The sequence below is a fragment of the Rhinolophus sinicus genome, linkage group LG07 (assembly GCF_036562045.2).
Source record: "Rhinolophus sinicus isolate RSC01 linkage group LG07, ASM3656204v1, whole genome shotgun sequence".
NCBI classification, from domain to species: Eukaryota; Metazoa; Chordata; class Mammalia; order Chiroptera; family Rhinolophidae; genus Rhinolophus; species Rhinolophus sinicus.
In genome coordinates, this window is record NC_133757.1 from 68,044,881 (window position 1) to 68,061,968 (window position 17,088).

General features: G+C 57.2%; 1 protein-coding gene and 1 non-coding gene across 3 annotated transcripts; one reads left to right on the forward strand and one right to left on the reverse strand.

Moving 5' to 3' along the window:
* Positions 1-683: 683 nt before the first annotated feature.
* On the reverse strand, positions 684-14,853 carry MED16 (mediator complex subunit 16). 2 transcript variants are annotated; one of them, XM_019716034.2, is made up of 15 exons: positions 14,717-14,853; positions 13,129-13,306; positions 12,225-12,332; positions 11,749-11,918; positions 10,132-10,563; positions 9,322-9,427; positions 7,415-7,570; positions 6,499-6,710; positions 5,819-6,025; positions 4,726-4,936; positions 4,182-4,315; positions 3,892-4,084; positions 3,223-3,439; positions 1,911-1,994; positions 684-1,378 (listed from the first exon to the last, which is right to left on the reverse strand). In XM_019716034.2, the coding sequence occupies exons 2-15, from the start codon at positions 13,259-13,261 to the stop codon at positions 1,252-1,254; spliced, it is 2,490 nt and encodes an 829-aa protein (XP_019571593.2). In that variant the 5' UTR covers positions 13,262-13,306; positions 14,717-14,853; the 3' UTR covers positions 684-1,251. The 2 variants fall into 2 exon arrangements, with proteins under 2 accessions (XP_019571593.2, XP_074193475.1); XM_074337374.1 differs by lacking the exon at positions 14,717-14,853 and adding an exon at positions 14,350-14,584.
* A 248-nt stretch (positions 14,854-15,101) lies between these two features.
* On the forward strand, positions 15,102-15,208 carry LOC141573002 (U6 spliceosomal RNA). Its single transcript, XR_012498587.1, has one exon. It is a non-coding gene; the product is annotated as a U6 spliceosomal RNA (small nuclear RNA).
* Positions 15,209-17,088: the final 1,880 nt, after the last annotated feature.

Here is a 17,088-nt window from a genome sequence, read left to right on the forward strand (position 1 = left end):
TGGCAGATGAGGCCACGTGGCCAGCAGCCCACTGAAGGGCTGAGGGACAGCTTCCCTGTCCCCTCCTGGTGTACGCAGCCCAGGAGCTCCAAGTTCCTGCGGAAAGCACCAGCCAAACCACATTCGGACTGCACGCTGTCCCAGTCCTGTGGCTGTGGGCAGGAAGGCTTTAAAGTTGGCCCAATCCCTTGGTAAGGGCTCCCTGAGATCCTGCGACCCCAAGAGGCCAAGGGGAGCGTGCAGCAGCTGTTGCCTCTCACAGGTGCCGACCTGGCATTCTCCTTGGAGCCTCCAGAGGAAAATATAAGAATGAACTACCACATAAAAGGCAGGGCGCTGCATCTGGCACCTGAGGGGGAACAATCCAGGAAGGTGCCTGGGGGGACCAGGCCTGAGCAACTCTGGGTAGGGGAGACCAAAGCAGACAGACACGTGGAGACACATAGACACAGAAACCCACCTACAGAGGAGCCTGTTGGGGGGGGCAGAGCCCCCACCTACCCCCAGCCCGTTGCCCCCTGCGGGACCTGTGCCTGGCAGAGCTAGACGCTCTATAAATGCTGACACAGAAAGAGTGACACATGGGCACAGAGACCAAGACTGCGTGATAGGGGAGGGGAGTTGGAGTGGGCGGGGCCTAGGAAGGGGCTGCTGGGCGACACTCACCACACACCAAGCGCCTGTGACCCAACCCAGCTGAACATTTATTGGGCGGCCCAGGTCAGAGCCCCCTGGATGAGCAGCTACAGGTGAGCAAACTGAGGCAGGAGCCTGGCTGGCGTCACTGGCAGCAACCTCTGGACACCCGATAGGTTCACGTGGGACCTTTTAAAGGACAGATGCCCAGACTGTCGTGGACCCTCTGATCTGGGACATCTGGAGGTGCTCCTGGGGGTCTGCAGGTCCGGGGAGGTCAGCACTTGGGTTGTGAGACCTAAGGGGCAGGCCCAGGTCTGTCTCAGCACCCAGGACGGGTAGATACACAGCCGGGCCTCTCCTCCTGGGACATGCCATTAGGCTCCGAGGGAGAGAAAGTGGTGCCGTTTTGGGCTGAGGGGAGCCACCTGGAGGAGGCTTCAGGCCATATCCTCAACTGCCCTCCCTGTCACAGGAGATGAGGCCCCAAGTGTCACCTTTCAAAGATATTTTTTAACACACCCGATGAAGGTCCCAAGTGTGTGAGTGCTGTCACCAGTGAGGAAGCAGTGTCGCCTTCCCATCAGGAATCTATTTACAGCACAGAGACCCGAGTCAGGGGCAGCTGAGGGCCATCCGCCGCCACAGCCCCCCACACAGGCAGTTCTTGATCCAGCGCTGTTCCCACTGCTTGACAGCCGTCGTCTTGTTGGGTGACTTCAGCATGGTGACACAGCCACACCTGCAGGCAGAGCCGGTGGGAGGAGATGGGGGGACCACTCCCACCTGCCACTGCACCCTTGTACACACTGTTCCCCCACAGGAATGCTGTTCCCGGCACTGCCCCCATGCCAAGCTAACTCTGCATGTCCTTCTGTCCCGGCTCAGGCATTGCCCCCTTACCTCCATGAATGGACAATGCAGGGGTTGGGAGTTCAAGTCCTGACTCAGAAACTCCCTAGTGTCTGGGGTTGTGTGGCAGCAACGGGCCACATTTGCAAAGTGCCAGCACAGGGCAAGGGCTGTGCCCTGGTTGCTCCTTTATTCCTGCAACTTGGGTTACCAGGAGCTCCATGAGGGCTGTGCAGTCACTGTCAATGTCCTAGGATGGGACCGCCAGGACCTCCTGAGGCAGCCTGGCCCTTACAGAGACTACAAGGGAGGCACGCTCATGGGTGGGGAAACTGAGCCTCACAGAGTAAAAGCCCCTCAGCCCGGGGTCCTGGGTGCAGAGCCGAGGCAGCATGTGCTGCAGCACCGCAGGTGCAGCTCACCGGGTACAGGCCTTGCACTCCTCCGTGGGGTAGGCGCCCAGATGCAGCCTCCGCAGGTGGTCCATCTTGGGCTGGCCCGGTGCCCTGACAGGCGAGGGGAGACCGGAGGGCGTCAGGGCCGTGCACACACATACACACACACACACACACGCATGCACATGCTGGCATGGGCCTATCTCCCAGATACAAAGTGTACATGAAGCCCCCACCATGGCAGAACACAAGGGAAGGTGCGTCCGTGTGTGGGAGTGTCCACATGCCTTCTGCTCGCAGACATATTGGGCCTGGATGGTGCCGAGCCCTCTGGATGACACCAGAGAACTTCGCAGCAGGAAACCCTGTTTCTGGAGGGGAAACGGTGGCTGGGCCGGCTCGTTATACTCATGTGAAATATGTTTAAAAGTTTTCAAAACAAAAGGTTCAAAAGCTGCCCGTGATGACCTCCTCGTTCATAAAAGTCTGTTGTGAAATGCAGACACAGAGGGAAGCCTGTGATTCACCAGGCTGTGTCCCACCACGAAACAAGGAAGGAAGTGCTGGGAGGGCCTGGAGGTGAGACTGCTCTTCCTTCTGCTCACTGTTTTCTGAAACTTCCACCCAAAGGAACAGGCTATGTGGGGAGGTCACGTGTGTCTCTTCACCCAATGAGCATCAAGCGGGGGTGGGAGCCTGACAGTCCTGGTTGGGATTGCCCCTAGGCTGCTTCCTGGCTCTGACCTTGGTTCAGTGACTGCACCTTTCTGAGATGTTCACTCACCTATGAGATGGGGACAAAACCCCACCCCATGGTGCTGTGAGCAGTAAAGGGTTAAACTCAGCAGGCTTTGGCTGTTTAGATTCCACATTTCCAAAAACAGGGCCAGCCCCAGACTGCCAGAGGTCCCCTCAGCCCCGTGAAGGTCCTGCCTGACACAGCGTTTTATCTGCTGGGGGCCACGGGCCAGGCCAGGTGTGGTTTATGGTAAGGGGCTTGGGCCACGTTGTATCAGCTTGACCTCTGCAGGAGCTGGAGCCTGAGGAACCAAGGTCACCACGTGGGCACTGTATACAGTGACAGACCACGGGGAGGCTATTACATACACACCCAAGGGCACAAATCAGTAAAGACACAGGTGACAGTGGAGGGAAGTGACAGGTACTGAGGTGTGGGGGGGAATTCAGTGACTGAGCGATGGACATCTCTAGGGGACAGAAGGAGGCAGCAGGTACAACACATGCACAGGCCCCGAGGCAGAGGCATGAAGGAGGGGGTCAGGTAGTTTTAGGGGGAACCTCCTGGAAGGAACAATGGCGCAAGGCAGAGGGCACGCACCTGATGAGGCCATCCAGCTGCAAGGTGGTGGCGCTGCCAGGCAGAGCGGGAGCCTTGCCAAAGTGCAGCCGCAGGGGCTGCTTGGGCTGCAAGCGGCTGACCAGGCCGTCGCTGACAGGCAGCCAATCCAGGCTGGGGATGAGCAGCTGGCTGGGCAGCAGGCAGCACTCGTCAACGAGTGCCTCGTCTGGTTCGCTTGTGGGGCCCTCATCACGGCCTGCAGGGAGAGGAGCGGGACCATGAGGACGTCATACGCAGCTTGGAGCTCAGCGACCATGTCTGAGCCCAGTTCCGCCCTGACTTCCCGGGTGGCCATGGAAGCTCTTCCCCCTCTCTCGCCTCAGTCTTCTCTGTAAAACAGGAATCCAATCATTCACTGAAAAAACATTGAGCACTGGGTGCCTTCCTGGGAACAGGGCTGCAAGAATGACAGAACCTAGCCCTCCAGAAATACATGGCCTGGTGACACAAGACAAGCCACCAGTGCCTAGTAACGGCTGATGTCTAATGAGCACCCACCCTGTACTTGGACATGTGCTGGGTGCGAGGGAAACAGTGGGGACCAAGACAGAGCTGGTTCAACCTGTGGGTGCTTCTATTCTAGTGGGGGGGCCTTAGCCAGGGGTTGTAGGTTGGTGGGGGATGGGAGCAGAGGGCTGGGTGTCTCACAGCAGATCCAAAGCTTGGTGAGCAGACGGAAGAGCAGGGACATGCTGTCTTGGGTGTCGGAGGTGGCTGTGTACACAGGCAGGCAGCTGGGCTTCAGCAGGCCCCAGATGCGGATGACGACCATCAGCTCCCGCAGCATGCCCAGCGAGGGGCCGTCCCGCAGGAAGCTGTGGCCAGGCCGCAGTGGAGAGCCCTGGGGGAGAAGCACTCAGGCTGTGCATTTAACTGTGTGCAGCATCCTAGGACCTCGGTGGGTTCTGGGGCAGGGGGTTCTGGGGAAGGACAGGTACCTGGTTGGGCAGGCTGGCCAGCAGGTAGAGCACAAAGTCACCCACCCACTGCAGGAGCTGCTGCAGTGCCTGCAGCGTGTTCATATCCAACACAAACTCCTCTGTCTTGAGGTTGATCATGACCTTGTCGATGTCTGCAAGGGAAGAGCAGTCAAGAGCAGCGGGGCCCTAATGCGCACACGGGCTGGCCCCACTTTGCACCTTTGTTGCCTCACAACCCACTGGCATCCACCATGAGCTGGGGCCAACCCAACGCAGTGAACAAGGGAGTGGGCAGGATCGCTAAGCGGGGGACCTTGAGGAAGGGGTGGGGCCCAGAGCCGCAGACCCACTTGTGCTGCTTCCCCCGCAGCTCCTCCCCTCCCAGGCATTTGCTCAGGGACACAGCTCCCAGGCCCGGCTGACCCGTCTTTCGTTCCTCTCTGGTTGACATCTGCCCCCAGCTCTAGGTCAGCCCTCAGGACTGGCACATCCCCCTATTTCAGGGACCATGCCAGGCACAGGAGACACCAGTGAACAGTCCTTGAGTAGAGACAGGACCCACCGACATCCGTGATCTTGGTGCAGATCTCAGTCAGCCGGTCGCCGGGACTCTTGTCGGGCGTGTTGAGGATGTGTGGACGCAGCAGGGACTTGAGCATGGAGCTGACAGCGATGAGGAAGAGCTTGGCATGGTAGTCGCACACGCGGGTCACTGTGCAGGGTGACAGCTTGCACAGGGAGGCCTTCATGGCCAGGATCCGGGTGGAGAGGACCTGGGGGACGGGCGGCGTGAGGTGGGACATCAGCCTGAGAGGCCTGCGGAAGAGGCTTTTGCCACAGCGTGTAGCTGGCTGGGCAGGTGAGGCAGCCTGCTTAACCTCTCTGTGCCTCACCTCCAACGGCAGAATCTGGTAAGAGGACCTGCCTACAGGATGGGTGGGGTGTCACTCTGCCCCCAAAGGACAGTGGGCCATGTCTGGGGACATTGTGGTTGTCACACTGGGGGTGCTCCTTGCACTGGGGAAGTGAGGCCAGGGAGGCTGCTCAGGCCCCACAGTGCCCAGGACGGCCTCCTCCGAGATAACCTAGCCCAGTGTAAGTAGTGCTGGGGGGACCTGGTGCCGTGGGACAACCGAATGTGCCGATGCATTAAAATGATGCATGGTTAGGGCTCCTAAGCGTGTGATTGTCTTTCTGCCGTGTCCGCACACCCTACCTAATAGGCTCACTCCTGTCCTATCAAGCTGTTCTTGTGAAGGAGTCCTTGTCCCCTTGTACCATCTTACTGGTCACTGCTGGCAGAAAGGAAAACCACCCATTTCTACAACTGTGCTTGTGCAGTGCCCATGCTGACCTCCCACTGGATCTCAGGGCCCCCAGGTGCTCATGGTTTCAGAGGCACACACGTGTTGTCTGGTCATCGCTCTCTCTTCCCCTTTGATGTCTGAGCCTATTTGTTGCCCCTGTCATGTTGTGTGGGCGAGTTGCCGAGATCCAAACTGGCATGCACACGTCGCACTCAGAGTGGTTTGGGGACATGGCCTCCTGTCCATGGCAGGGAGGCAGGGCCCCAGGGGTTCACGTCCCACCTGGAGGGTTCTGACTTTCTACAAAAAACTCAAGGTGAAGAAGTTGGGGGTGTTGCCTGGCACCACCTGCTGCAAGGTGGCGCTCTGGCGCGTGTACTCCTCGTGCAGCCTGTCCACCAGGCTCTGCACCATGGCCGGCTGCACGTGCAGCAGGATATCCCACCAGTCGTAGCCAGTCACCATGCAGTACTCCAGCAGGAAAAGCAGGTGTCGCAGGGCCAGGCCCATGTCCAGCGTGTGGCCCATGGAAGGCGAGATGCGGAGCATGCTCAGCTGCGGGAAGGAACGGCCAGTGAGGCCAGAGGGCACACTTGGGTCCTGGCCCCACCGCCTTGGTGGGCATCAAAGACCGCCACGTAGAAGCATTCATGGGCTCGCAGGAGCAGCACACACTGGATGTCAATGGAGTCCCACTTCCCAGAAACAGCCTGAGGGGCCACCCTACACCTGCAAGGCACATCTGGGGTGACTGGACCTCCATGGAAGACGCAGACCCACGTGGGGCTGTGGGGGTCCCACCATTCCCCAGGAAAGCTGAGCACCTCACACAAAGGCCTGTAGAACGGTGATGGGCAAGGCTACCACACAATGGTGCCATGGAAATGGAACCAAAACAAGTGACAGGCAGCAGTCCGACACTGACTTGACAGAGCCCATGTCCTCCCAGGAAGCAGGCTGGCATGGGGTGGGGACTCCCCCTGTCCCCACCGCACAGGTGGCTTTGATACACCCAGGCCAGCGCTTACCTTCCCGTGGTTGTCGATGCCCACAAGGGCCAGGGAGGTCCAGGAGAGCTGCATGGCCTTGAAGTGGACGGCAGGACCCGTGGTCCGAGGGCGCTTGATGGCCGGCTCATCCACAGCACGTGTGGCCACAGAGCTGTAGAAGACAGCCATGGTCTGCAGTGACAGTCGGTGCACAATGTGGACGCTGCCATCATGGAAGGCCAGGGCCAGCCCTGGGGAAGGGACATATGCAGGGGTCAGGCGAATGACCTCCAAGCTCTGGATAATGGGAAGTGCCTGCCCTGGGGAGGGGTGAGGCCTTAGCTGCCTGGGGCCCAGTGCCCATGTTGGGCTGGCTGTCCCAACAGCCGTGCCCCCTTCCTTTGCTAACAGCCCACGAGAGTCAGTGCAGCACCCCACTGCCAGTTCAGGCTGTACACCCCCCACTCTTTTGCAGCTGGCACTAAGTTTTGGCTGATGTTAGCAAACATACAACTCCCAGGGGGCCAAGCTGGGAGGGGAGAGGGGCACACAAAAGGCCTCATGGTGGTAACAGAGGTCAGTGAAGCCATGGGCTTGAGCCTTAAGCTTGTAATGAACATGTAGCAGGGTCGGGGGGCTGTCAGCTGTCACAACACTTTAAGCCTAACTCGTTCATGGTCACGGGCCCAGGAACTGAACCTAGGATCAACATCTCAGCTGCTACCACAGGGTGGGGAGGCTGCCTACCTGGAAAGTTTGCCCCAAGTTCCCAACCTCTGTTTTACTGATTTCTAATAGCTCTTTACATATTAAAGATACAGCTTTTCATCAGCCAGCCTCACAGCCCTTTGAGCCTCTGCCCTTAAAGCAGGGCCACCAGCTCACCAGGAACTGACTTGAGGCCAGGAGGCTCTCATGGCCCTGAGAACTGAGTCTGAGGCAGAGCCTGCCGTACCGAGGCCAGGGTAGAACTGTGTGTCGCTGGCCACCTTCAGGTCAGTGTTGGTGAGTGAGATGGGCAGCTTGGGCAGTGCCACAGCAGATACCCGGTCCAAGTCATTGGTGGCCGACAAGATCCTCCATTTGAGAATCATGGGCTGCTTGTCACCAACTGAAAAGAGGCAGGGACACAGAATAGCAATGGAATGAAAACAAATGCTGCAAATGGACCCCCGCAGGGGGCACCAGCCAAGCCCCCTTCTTCAATCCCTGGGTCTGGGCCTCCTTGGGGCCCGCCTCAGCCCTGACAACTGGGTGACATGCCCCAGCTAGCTGCTTGGTGTGGGATGGGTGTGTGACAGGAGGTAGCCAACAGAACCCAGTCCTGGGGCACCATGGGGATGGGTTAGACCTGATAAACTGATAGGGGATGCCACCCCAGACCTTGCCTCCACACAAACCCTGAAACTCCCCTTACAACTCGGCCAACTTGCATTGGGTTTTCTGTCCCTTATGATTTAAGAAGTCCTGGGTGGGACTCCAGCTCTCCCTACCAGATAAGACATATCTCCTTCCTGTGTCCACCCCTCGGCGTGATGCTGAATACCCCCCTAACAGGAGGTAGAATGATTTCTGTGAACTGGGCATGGCCAGTTGGGGCTGGTGCACATGATGTGAGCAGAGGCTCACAGCGGGCTGGTCTGCAGGGCTGGCACCCTGGGAAAATGGGCCCAGATGCCATCAGCAGCCCAAGCCCGGAGGCTGATGGCAGGAACAGGAATCAGGCAGGTGCAATGGGCAGCCAACTCAGGACAACACAGGCTGTGGTTCTGAGCCTCAGTTTGGGGCTGGTTTATTACACAGCAAAGGCATCACAGGGCTCCTCTTTGCCACCCATGCGCCTCCAGATCTGTGCCCCCGGGTGGCTCCCCAGTTTATAAACCTGCTGCAAAACCAGCAAGAGAATCTCCGGAAACATCACCCCTCCCAGGGGAAACTGAGGCCCAGGGAGGTCACAGAGTGAAATTCAGTACACAGAGTGTAAGGGTAAAAACCACAGCGGGGTGTCCAGGGAGGGCCTGCAGGCCAGGCACTCTGCCCAGCCATTTACACACTTCCTTTCCCCTGACCAGTGCCTGGAGAGACAGAGGCCCCCTGTAGGGCCACCAGCTGCTGTACACAAGCTCCCCAGGATGCTGGTCCAGGGACAGGGCAGGGATGGCCCTCTTTACATTAATTACTCTGTGGCCAAAATGGGAAGCTTATGGAACCACCACCGCCACAGGTGTGGGTGCAGAGACATCACGGTCCTCTTGACACTGTTTCATTAGCGGCTTCTGCTTAGCATCCCAGCAGGTCCAACCACTCCAGAGTCCATTAGCACTAATCAGCAAAAAGCCAAGCTTTCTTCGGAGAGGCAGCATGAAACCTGGGGGGCGGGATTTACCCCCTCAGTCCCCCAACCCTGGCTTCAGCGGATGAAATCGAAGTGGCTTTTTCTAGGGTCTGTGTCAGAGGAGAGGGTGCTTATCTTAGTGGGGCATCTTTGGGCCATGGGGGCTTCACGTGGGTGTGAGGATGGGGGAGAGGGAGGTGAGGAAAACCAGCGAGTGTGTTCTTGGCAAACATAGTTAACCCCTCCAGCCTCGATTTCCTCACATTATACCAGGGTTTCCAGAAGATTCCATGGCTTTTAGGATTGGGTGCCTCCCTGTGGCCCTGTTCTAGCTCCTGACCTCGTGCCCCAGGACCTTTGCACTACCATTCCTCCACTAGGCACATGGTCCCCAAAGGAGGTTTTAGGGTGAGATGGTTAAGGCTGCCTGCTGAGTGACTGTGGGCAAGGACTTTGCCTCCCTGAGCCTCAGTTTCCCCCAATTAAAAGTCAAATGCCCCAGCCTCCCTCCCCCGAGGGGTACTCACCCACAGGAGAGATCTGCTGGAAGATGTTGTTCACAGGGAGCCCCTCTTTCCGCAGGGACCAGCACTCCACGATGCTGCTAGTCTGGCTGGATGCGCACAGGAGCACCTGGGGGAAACGGCGGGCGGCTTGACAAGGACGCAGTGCCTCGAGCACATACACTTTGTGGGGCACTCATTGTACCCTGGGCTCAGTGCTGGCCTGCCTGATCCAGCCACCTCCCCTCCCTGGGCTTCCAGCTCCTCAATCGCTCATGCAGGCCCCAACCTCACAGCCATTGTGGATTCTAATCCAGGCCCCACCACCTGTCACCATGCTGAAACGAAACATCACCCTGATGGTGCGCTCCCTGGTGGGGCTTGGGCCTTATTGCTGTGCGGTTATGATGGGAACTCGGGTAACTTAGTAGAGTCAGTCCCCAAGTCGTACCCATCCTGGTCCAGGCAACTGCAGAAATGTCACCTCACATGGCAGAGGGACTTTGCAGGTAGGATTAAGTCAGGGCCCCCGAGATGGAGATGACCCTGGATTTCAGGGGGCCCGGTGTCATCACCGGGTCCTCATAAGAGGGAGTCAGGAGGCTCAGAGTCAGAGACATGGAACAGGCTGCACTGCTGGCTGTGACAATGGAGGAGGGGCCACAAGCCAGGGACGCGGTGCCTCTAGAAGCCGGAAAAGGCCGGGAACGGTTCTCCCGGGGCCTCGGGAAGGACCGGCCCTGCCCTCACCTGGGTTTAGCCCCGAGAGGCCTGTGTGGGCACCCAACCCCAGGAATGCCAGTGAGTGTTGGAGTACAGCCGCCGGGCACTCACCTGCTCTGACATGTCACGGGCCAGGAACTTGAGGTGGGTGACGGCAGGGAACCTGGCCTTGCGGTTGGGGTCGGTGGTGCAGCGCATGAATAGAGAGGGAAGGATCTCAGTGTCCACACGGCACTTCTCGCTGACCACGCCCACACACACCTTGTAGAACTGCACGGGGCAGGCACTGCTGCCATCCGCCGTGGCCACCACGATATTGCCACCACCCGTGAAAGCGATGTCAGCCAGGGCCACACGGCTGCGCAGCCGGCACAGGCTCTCCGTCGACGTTAGCACCTGCCCGCTTGGCTTGAGTAGGGACACGGTGACCAGGCCGCTGACCGTCACTGCGATCCAGCCCTCCATGGGCTTGCCCCCAAACAGCGTGAGCGACGGCGAGAACTTGACACGGGAGAACTTTTCCCCGAAGCTGGAGACTCCTGACTGTGGGGGAGGGAGTAAAGGGGTCCACTTAGTGCCGAAGTCCCCAGCCTAGGGTGGCAAGAAAGACACCCTGCCAGCCATTCTGGGTCTGCCTCTTGTGACCCGAAGACCCCCCTCTGGGAGTCACACTAAAAAACACACAGAGGAACAATGAGACAGAAGCCATGAGAATGTGGACTTGAATTCAAATCCTGCCTCGGCCACTTGAGCACTATGTGATGTGGGCCTCTCTGGCCCTCAGTCTCCTCATCTGCACTTTGCAGGACCGTAGTGAGGATCAAATGACTAAACATGTGTAGGACAGGAATTGCAACCTTCTCCTATAAAGGGCCAGACACAGCATTTTCACTTTTGCAGGCCAGGTAGCCTCTGCTGCGACTGCTCACTCTCCCCCTGCATTTGCAGAAGCAGCCACTGAGCTAAGACTGCTCACAAACACAGACCCCCTTCAGTAAAGCAATCAGGAGGTGCTGTGAAAGTACTGGCTGCTGCTGCTATTTTCTTACTATTTTATGTTTGCAAATTGGATTTAAGGTATGATTTATATGCAAGAAAACTCACCCTCTTTTAAGCATATAGTTCCATGAGTCTTGACAAATATGTTTCATCACTGAAACAACCCCGAGCAGGAGGCTACACAGGGTTTCTCTAGGTGGCCTGAGAACACCTGTGTCCCTCTGGTGAGCTGGAACAGAATGCAGGCTCCTGGGCCTCAGACCTTGCCTGGCCCTGAGCCGAGCCCTCTCATGCCTTCTCTCATTGACTCTTCACCAAGATCCACCATCAACCCCATCTGACAATGAGCAAAGTGGTGCACAGAGGCTTGAAGTCAGGATTTGAATTCAGGTGCCCCTTGACCCATGTGGCTCCACGCTTCACTGTGACACTGGGCTGAAGTATAGGCTGAACAGAGAAATTATGGAATGTTACTAAATCAAAGAGTGGGCTAGGTTTTGAGGAGAGCAGCCATCATTTAAATGGGAGGCTCACTGAAGACAGCAGCCATCGGTTAAATGGCTGGCCCACAGAAGTTAACTGACTGATTAATCAAAAGTGTGAGCCAGGTCCACACCTCAAAAAACCAGAGGATTTCAGTGATGGGAGAAGAGGAGCCAGGTGCACTGGTAGATGGGTATAGTAGATGCCCTCGTCCACAGCACTTGTTTTCTCAAACAGGATGCCCACCTTTTCCACGTGCAGCGCCAGCTTCACACCGTTGTGCAGCCAGGACAGGGCCACAATGGGGTCCCCTTCTACCAGGCTGCCCACAGAGCTCTCCCAGCTGTTGGCCAGATGGTCCGCCATACTCCAGCACTTGATCTGTCCGTTGGCATCAGCTGACAGTAGCCGGGAGCCTGTGGGAGGCAAACCTGCATCACAAACCCCCACTGCGAGCCGGGATAATCACTGCAGTATGTTACGGGCCTCGGAGAAAGCAGCCCAGGGGAGTGGCACAAGGTATGCTAAGGAAATGGCTCTGGACATGGGGAACAGGAAGAGCAGCAGCTGCAAAGCCACAGGTCAAAGGTTCGAGTTCCAGCTCTGGACTCTGGTGACGTAACCAGGAAAAGACAGAGCATGTGACCCTGGGATTGAGTCAAGGGTGAGCATCACCGTGGTCTCTCTCCGCCATGCAGGAACACCCTCGGCTCTGCCCTCACCTGACTGGTCCCACTCAAGGCAGGTGATGGCCTCGCAGTGCCCCGAGTTGATAGAGTGCACATCCCAGGGATGCTCCGTGTCCAGGATGTGGATCAGTCGGGTCAGGTCTGCCGGGGACGGGGGACAGGGCATAGTCAGCACGGTGATAATGACATGGCCCTGAGGCAACCAATGACCCCAGGGGAACTCAGGGAGGAAGCCAGAGAATGTCCCACCCACAGGGGAGTCACGGAGGTGCTGCTGACCAGATCGACAGCCCAGGCAGTAACGAGGAACAGGCCGTGTCCCCTCAGGAGAACAGAGCAGGCCCAGGAGTCTGCCACCAGTGTGTCTACAACCACATTTTTAAGAGACCCAGAAAACAGAATGGGAAGAAAATGACCCCATAAATGCTAACATGGAAGGTAACAGGTGGTTCTCTTTATCCTCAGTTTCTGTGCTTTTTAAATGTTCTGTAATGAGTGCACATTACTCAGATGATGGAGAGAAGACAGCCCAGCATCCGTGCATCTTAGAGGCTTTCGAAAGCCAAACAGTGACATGTACGGCCCAGAAACTGAGGCACTAGTCTCCAACAAACCTGAGTGGGATGCCCACCCTCACCCCCTCCTATCACATAGGTGTAGGAGAACATCACTACAGTAGCCACCACTTAAATGGGAGGTTCACTGAGGATAGCAGGCATCAGTTCAATGCGTCTGCCCTTCGCACACCTGTGAGGAAGAGACCCTCACCACCCCCAGTTACAAATGAAGAAGCCCTGAGAGGGCCTGGATGGGTGGAGGATAGTTCCCAGGCAGGCCTGGAGACTCGGAGTTGCCCTATAGCAGTGTTCCAGGTACTGTGGGAGCCTGTGTGAAGAGAGGAAGGACAGGGAGCTGGGCTGGAGGTGAGGGGACACACCCTGGTCGTCGTTCCGGAGGTCTGTGGTAAAGGCGATGAGGTTGCGGCAGGACCAGGCGCATGCCAGGGGCACTGATGGGCAGTGGGTGCTCCTGGGCCATTTCTCCCACTCGCAGACATAAGCCAGATCCATCTGTCACAGGTCACTCACCAGTCACCCGAGAGAGGGAATGACCACCTGAGGGAGTGACAGAGAGGACTAGCTCATCATAGCATTCACTGAGCACCTGTAGGGCACTGAAAGTTATGCTGGATGCTGGGTCGCCAGAGAATGCAAAGGGCTCAATCCCTGACCTTGGGTTTGGGGCGGGGTGGGGGGGGGTGGGTGCATTTTAAACATGGAGGGTCAAGGAGGCCACACCAGGGACACAACATTTGAGCATGGGTGTGAGGGAGATCTGAGGTATGGAGATGTCTGGGGAAGAGCATTCCTAGCAGAGGGTACAGCCAGTGAAAAGGTACAGAGGCTGGATCGAGTCTAGGGTACTGAAGGAGTGGCCAGGCAGCTGAGCTGAGGGTAGGGGTGACGGCGAGCTTTCATCCAAAGTGAGGTGTGAGCCCCAGGAGGGCTGTGACCAATTTATGTTTCAACAGGACCCCTCTGGCTCTCTGCAGGGTACAGCTTAGGAGATGGGGTGGAGGTGACTGCACTGGTCCAGGCTAGTAACAAGGTGGATGGCAGTGGCAACTGTAAGAAGAGGTCGGATCCTGGGTTTATTCGGAAGGCAGGGCACTAGTGGGGCTGCCGTGGGGCTGCCTTTGGCCGCGTTGGCGGGGAGTCAGCAGTTTGGTCTTAGCGTGGGACGTGCTGAGTGTAGCGCTAACAACAGAGGCGAACGTTTCCACAGAGCTATGTGCCCAGCATCAATTATAGGTTATTTCCTTTCACCATCACAAAAGCCCAGTGAGACTGTTAATACGATCAACCCCCACGTCCCCAATTCGCCAGGCCCTGCTCCAGAACAACAAAGCCCCGCCACAAGCCCCTTCAACACTTTAAGTTCCGCTCCCAAAGCCCTCCATCCCCATCCCCTTCAATCTTCGCTTTCCAAACTCCGCTCCCAATTTGTTCCTTGAGCTCCCAGGCCCAGCCTAAACTCTCAGGCTCCACTCCAGAGACCCCAACCAATCCCCAGCTCAGTCCCCAAAGACCTCCAGCCACGCCCCCAACAACCTTTGCTTTCCAAACCCCAACCCAGATACCTGGCCTCCAGGACTCACCTCCAATTCTCCTTCGGTACTCCAGACTCCATCACGGGGGCCCCACGCAATCTTTAGGTCCCGCCCCCAAGTCTCCCAGACCCTCAAGCCTCCCCTCCATTCGTCGGAGGCCCCTCCTCAGGGAGAAACAATCCCTAGACCCCGCCCCAATTTCCCCCAGTTCCGGACCCCGAGTTGCCGCCAAAAACCCCAGACCAAGCCTAGCGCGGCCCAGGCCACGTACCCAGAACCCTTTGCTCTCCAGACCCGCCCTCTGACTCCACAGACCCCGCCCAGGGCCCACGACTCTCCGCCTTCTCCGGGCCGTGCTGCCCTGGGCCGTCAGGAGGCCGGCCGACCCTTCGGGTCCTCTTAGTCCCGCACTCACCGGACGGGCCCGTACACCACGGCCGCATACAGCACTCGTCCTAACTCCCCGGTTCCAGCGCCACCATCTTTCCCCACGACCAACGACTCGACTGCGCAGCGCGGCCCCTTCCCGGAGACTTCTGGGACTGCGCTGGCTCCTGCTCCGTCCCACTTCCGGTTCGTTTGCATATAGGCATTAATAATTCCCAGCAGCCACCTGAGTTTTATTTGGTAGCAAAAGGAACACTTTTTCAACTCCAGTAAATGACCTCATTTGGTTCCGCTATATGTTACCCTAATATCATATAAAAACTTGTTGCTAAACTTTTGTAAAGAAGTTCACCCTTAGTGAAAAGAAATTTTATCTTTGCCCTTTAAATAGTCCTCGGATCAGCTGTCAGTACGTGCTCGCTTCGGCAGCACATATACTAAAATTGGAACGATACAGAGAAGATTAGCATGGCCCCTGCGCAAGGATGACACGCAAATTCGTGAAGCGTTCCATATTTTTGCTTTTCTGGTATCAGGAACTGAGACAAAATAAAGGAAGTGCTTTACCCAATCGAGGTTCCTTCCGGTCTCAACCCCCATCACGAAGTCCTCTAAAAGCTAGTTCTGTTTGTTTTCTTCTTTTGTATTGTTCATAGGTGGGGAAACTGAGCCGCTGATAAGCCAGGTACCTTATTCAATTGAGGGCTCCTCTGGATTCAAACCCCATCCCCAATTCCTCCTCCAAAAGCTGCTTCTGTTCCTGCCAGACTCTCCCCAGTTTGAAGGGTCTTCCCCAGGAAGAACCCCCCGGGGTTGCAGGGAAGGGGGCACCGGGCGTAAGGCACTGCCTGGACAAAGGCCTGGAGGCCGGGCAGCCTGGGAACCGGGCTGGAGAAGAGGGTTATGAAGAACTTGACACAGCCAGCATATGTCGAGGGCAAGACTCGAACCCTCGTGGCAGTGGGAGAGGCCTGTGTGTTCCCCCAGAGCCCCATGCCCGAGGCCGAATCCTGTCCTCTCGGAACCTGGGGATTCGGTCCCCTTCGCAGATGGGAGGCTCCAAGCTGGCGACTCAAAAATCTCCTTTTGTCCTCTGTACTAGCCATTTGGATTTCCATTATTCAGCGTCTATCTTTAAAATTATTTAAAAGCATATTAAAATGGAATACAGTGCACCCAGCGCCTACTGGTTTCCAAAAACGGTGCCCGGATAAAAGGAACCAGGCACCTGAGAGAAATACACCAGCCGAGCAGGAACATCTTGTAGCGGCAGGAAGTCAGGACCGTGCTCAAAAAATAACCCCACAATGATGGGGATGCCTCAAAGAGACATGGGAGCCCACTAAGAGAGCTCCCAGAGGCCAATCCTGGAGTCATTTCTGCAACAAAATGAAGTCATACTGGATTATAACCCAAAGTAGTAGGAAGTAAATACCCACGCCTCCACATAGACATAAATGATTGAATAAATACAGGCACCGGGCGGGGAAGACGTGGCGGAGCTGAAGTTTTAACTAGGAACCAGGGAGGGGCCAGGGCGGCCGAGCCAACCGCCAGACACTTCCAGTCTCTCCACCTGCCTCACTCTCCGCTGTCACTCAACGCGAAGCTCCTCCCCCATGTCCACAGCCGTAGAAACTCTTACCCCAGATCCACAGCCCTACCTTGCAGAATTCCTATATTATTAACGTAGATTCCCCGCCCTCTAGGAAACCCCCATCCCTCCGCGTTGGCTGCTCAAGGCGACTCCTTCCGAGAGGGCAGGTGGGGGCTGGGTGGGGCGGGGTTTAACTTCCCAGTGCAGAAGCCTGAAAAGCACCCCGGCTAGGAGATCAATGTCAACGTCAGCTGTGAGGAGCCATGGGACAGCAGGGACCCTGATGTGATCAGATGAGCAGGGCGTATCCCTCAGTGCAATCATGGGGAAAACAGCAGAAAACCCGGATGGTGACGTCCTGCAGGACCCCCGGCCAGTCCCAGACATACATAGAGGGAAGACAACGTGAAAAGATGCAAGGAGAAAGCCACGTGACGACGAGGGAGGCACAGGCCGCAGAGATGTAGCCACAAGCCAAGCGACACTGGAGTCCCGAGGAGCTGAGAGGCAGGAAGGACCCTCCCCTTGAGCCTCCGGAGGGAGAGCAGCCCTGCGACACCTTGAGTTTGAGTGTGGGATAGTTCTTCCTGCTGCTTCAGAAATCTTCCACGAGTTCATGCAGCTGGGGGGCGGGGGTCATACAGCTGGGAAGTGGCAGACCTGGGGTTGAACCTAAGCACCAGTGAGGGGCCAGGGCGGCAGAGCCAATGGCCAGATGCTCCCAGAAGTCTCCCTGCCCCCTGCCTCACACTCTGGCTGCAACTCAGCATGAAGCTACTCCCCCCAGGCCCACAGCCCTCAGC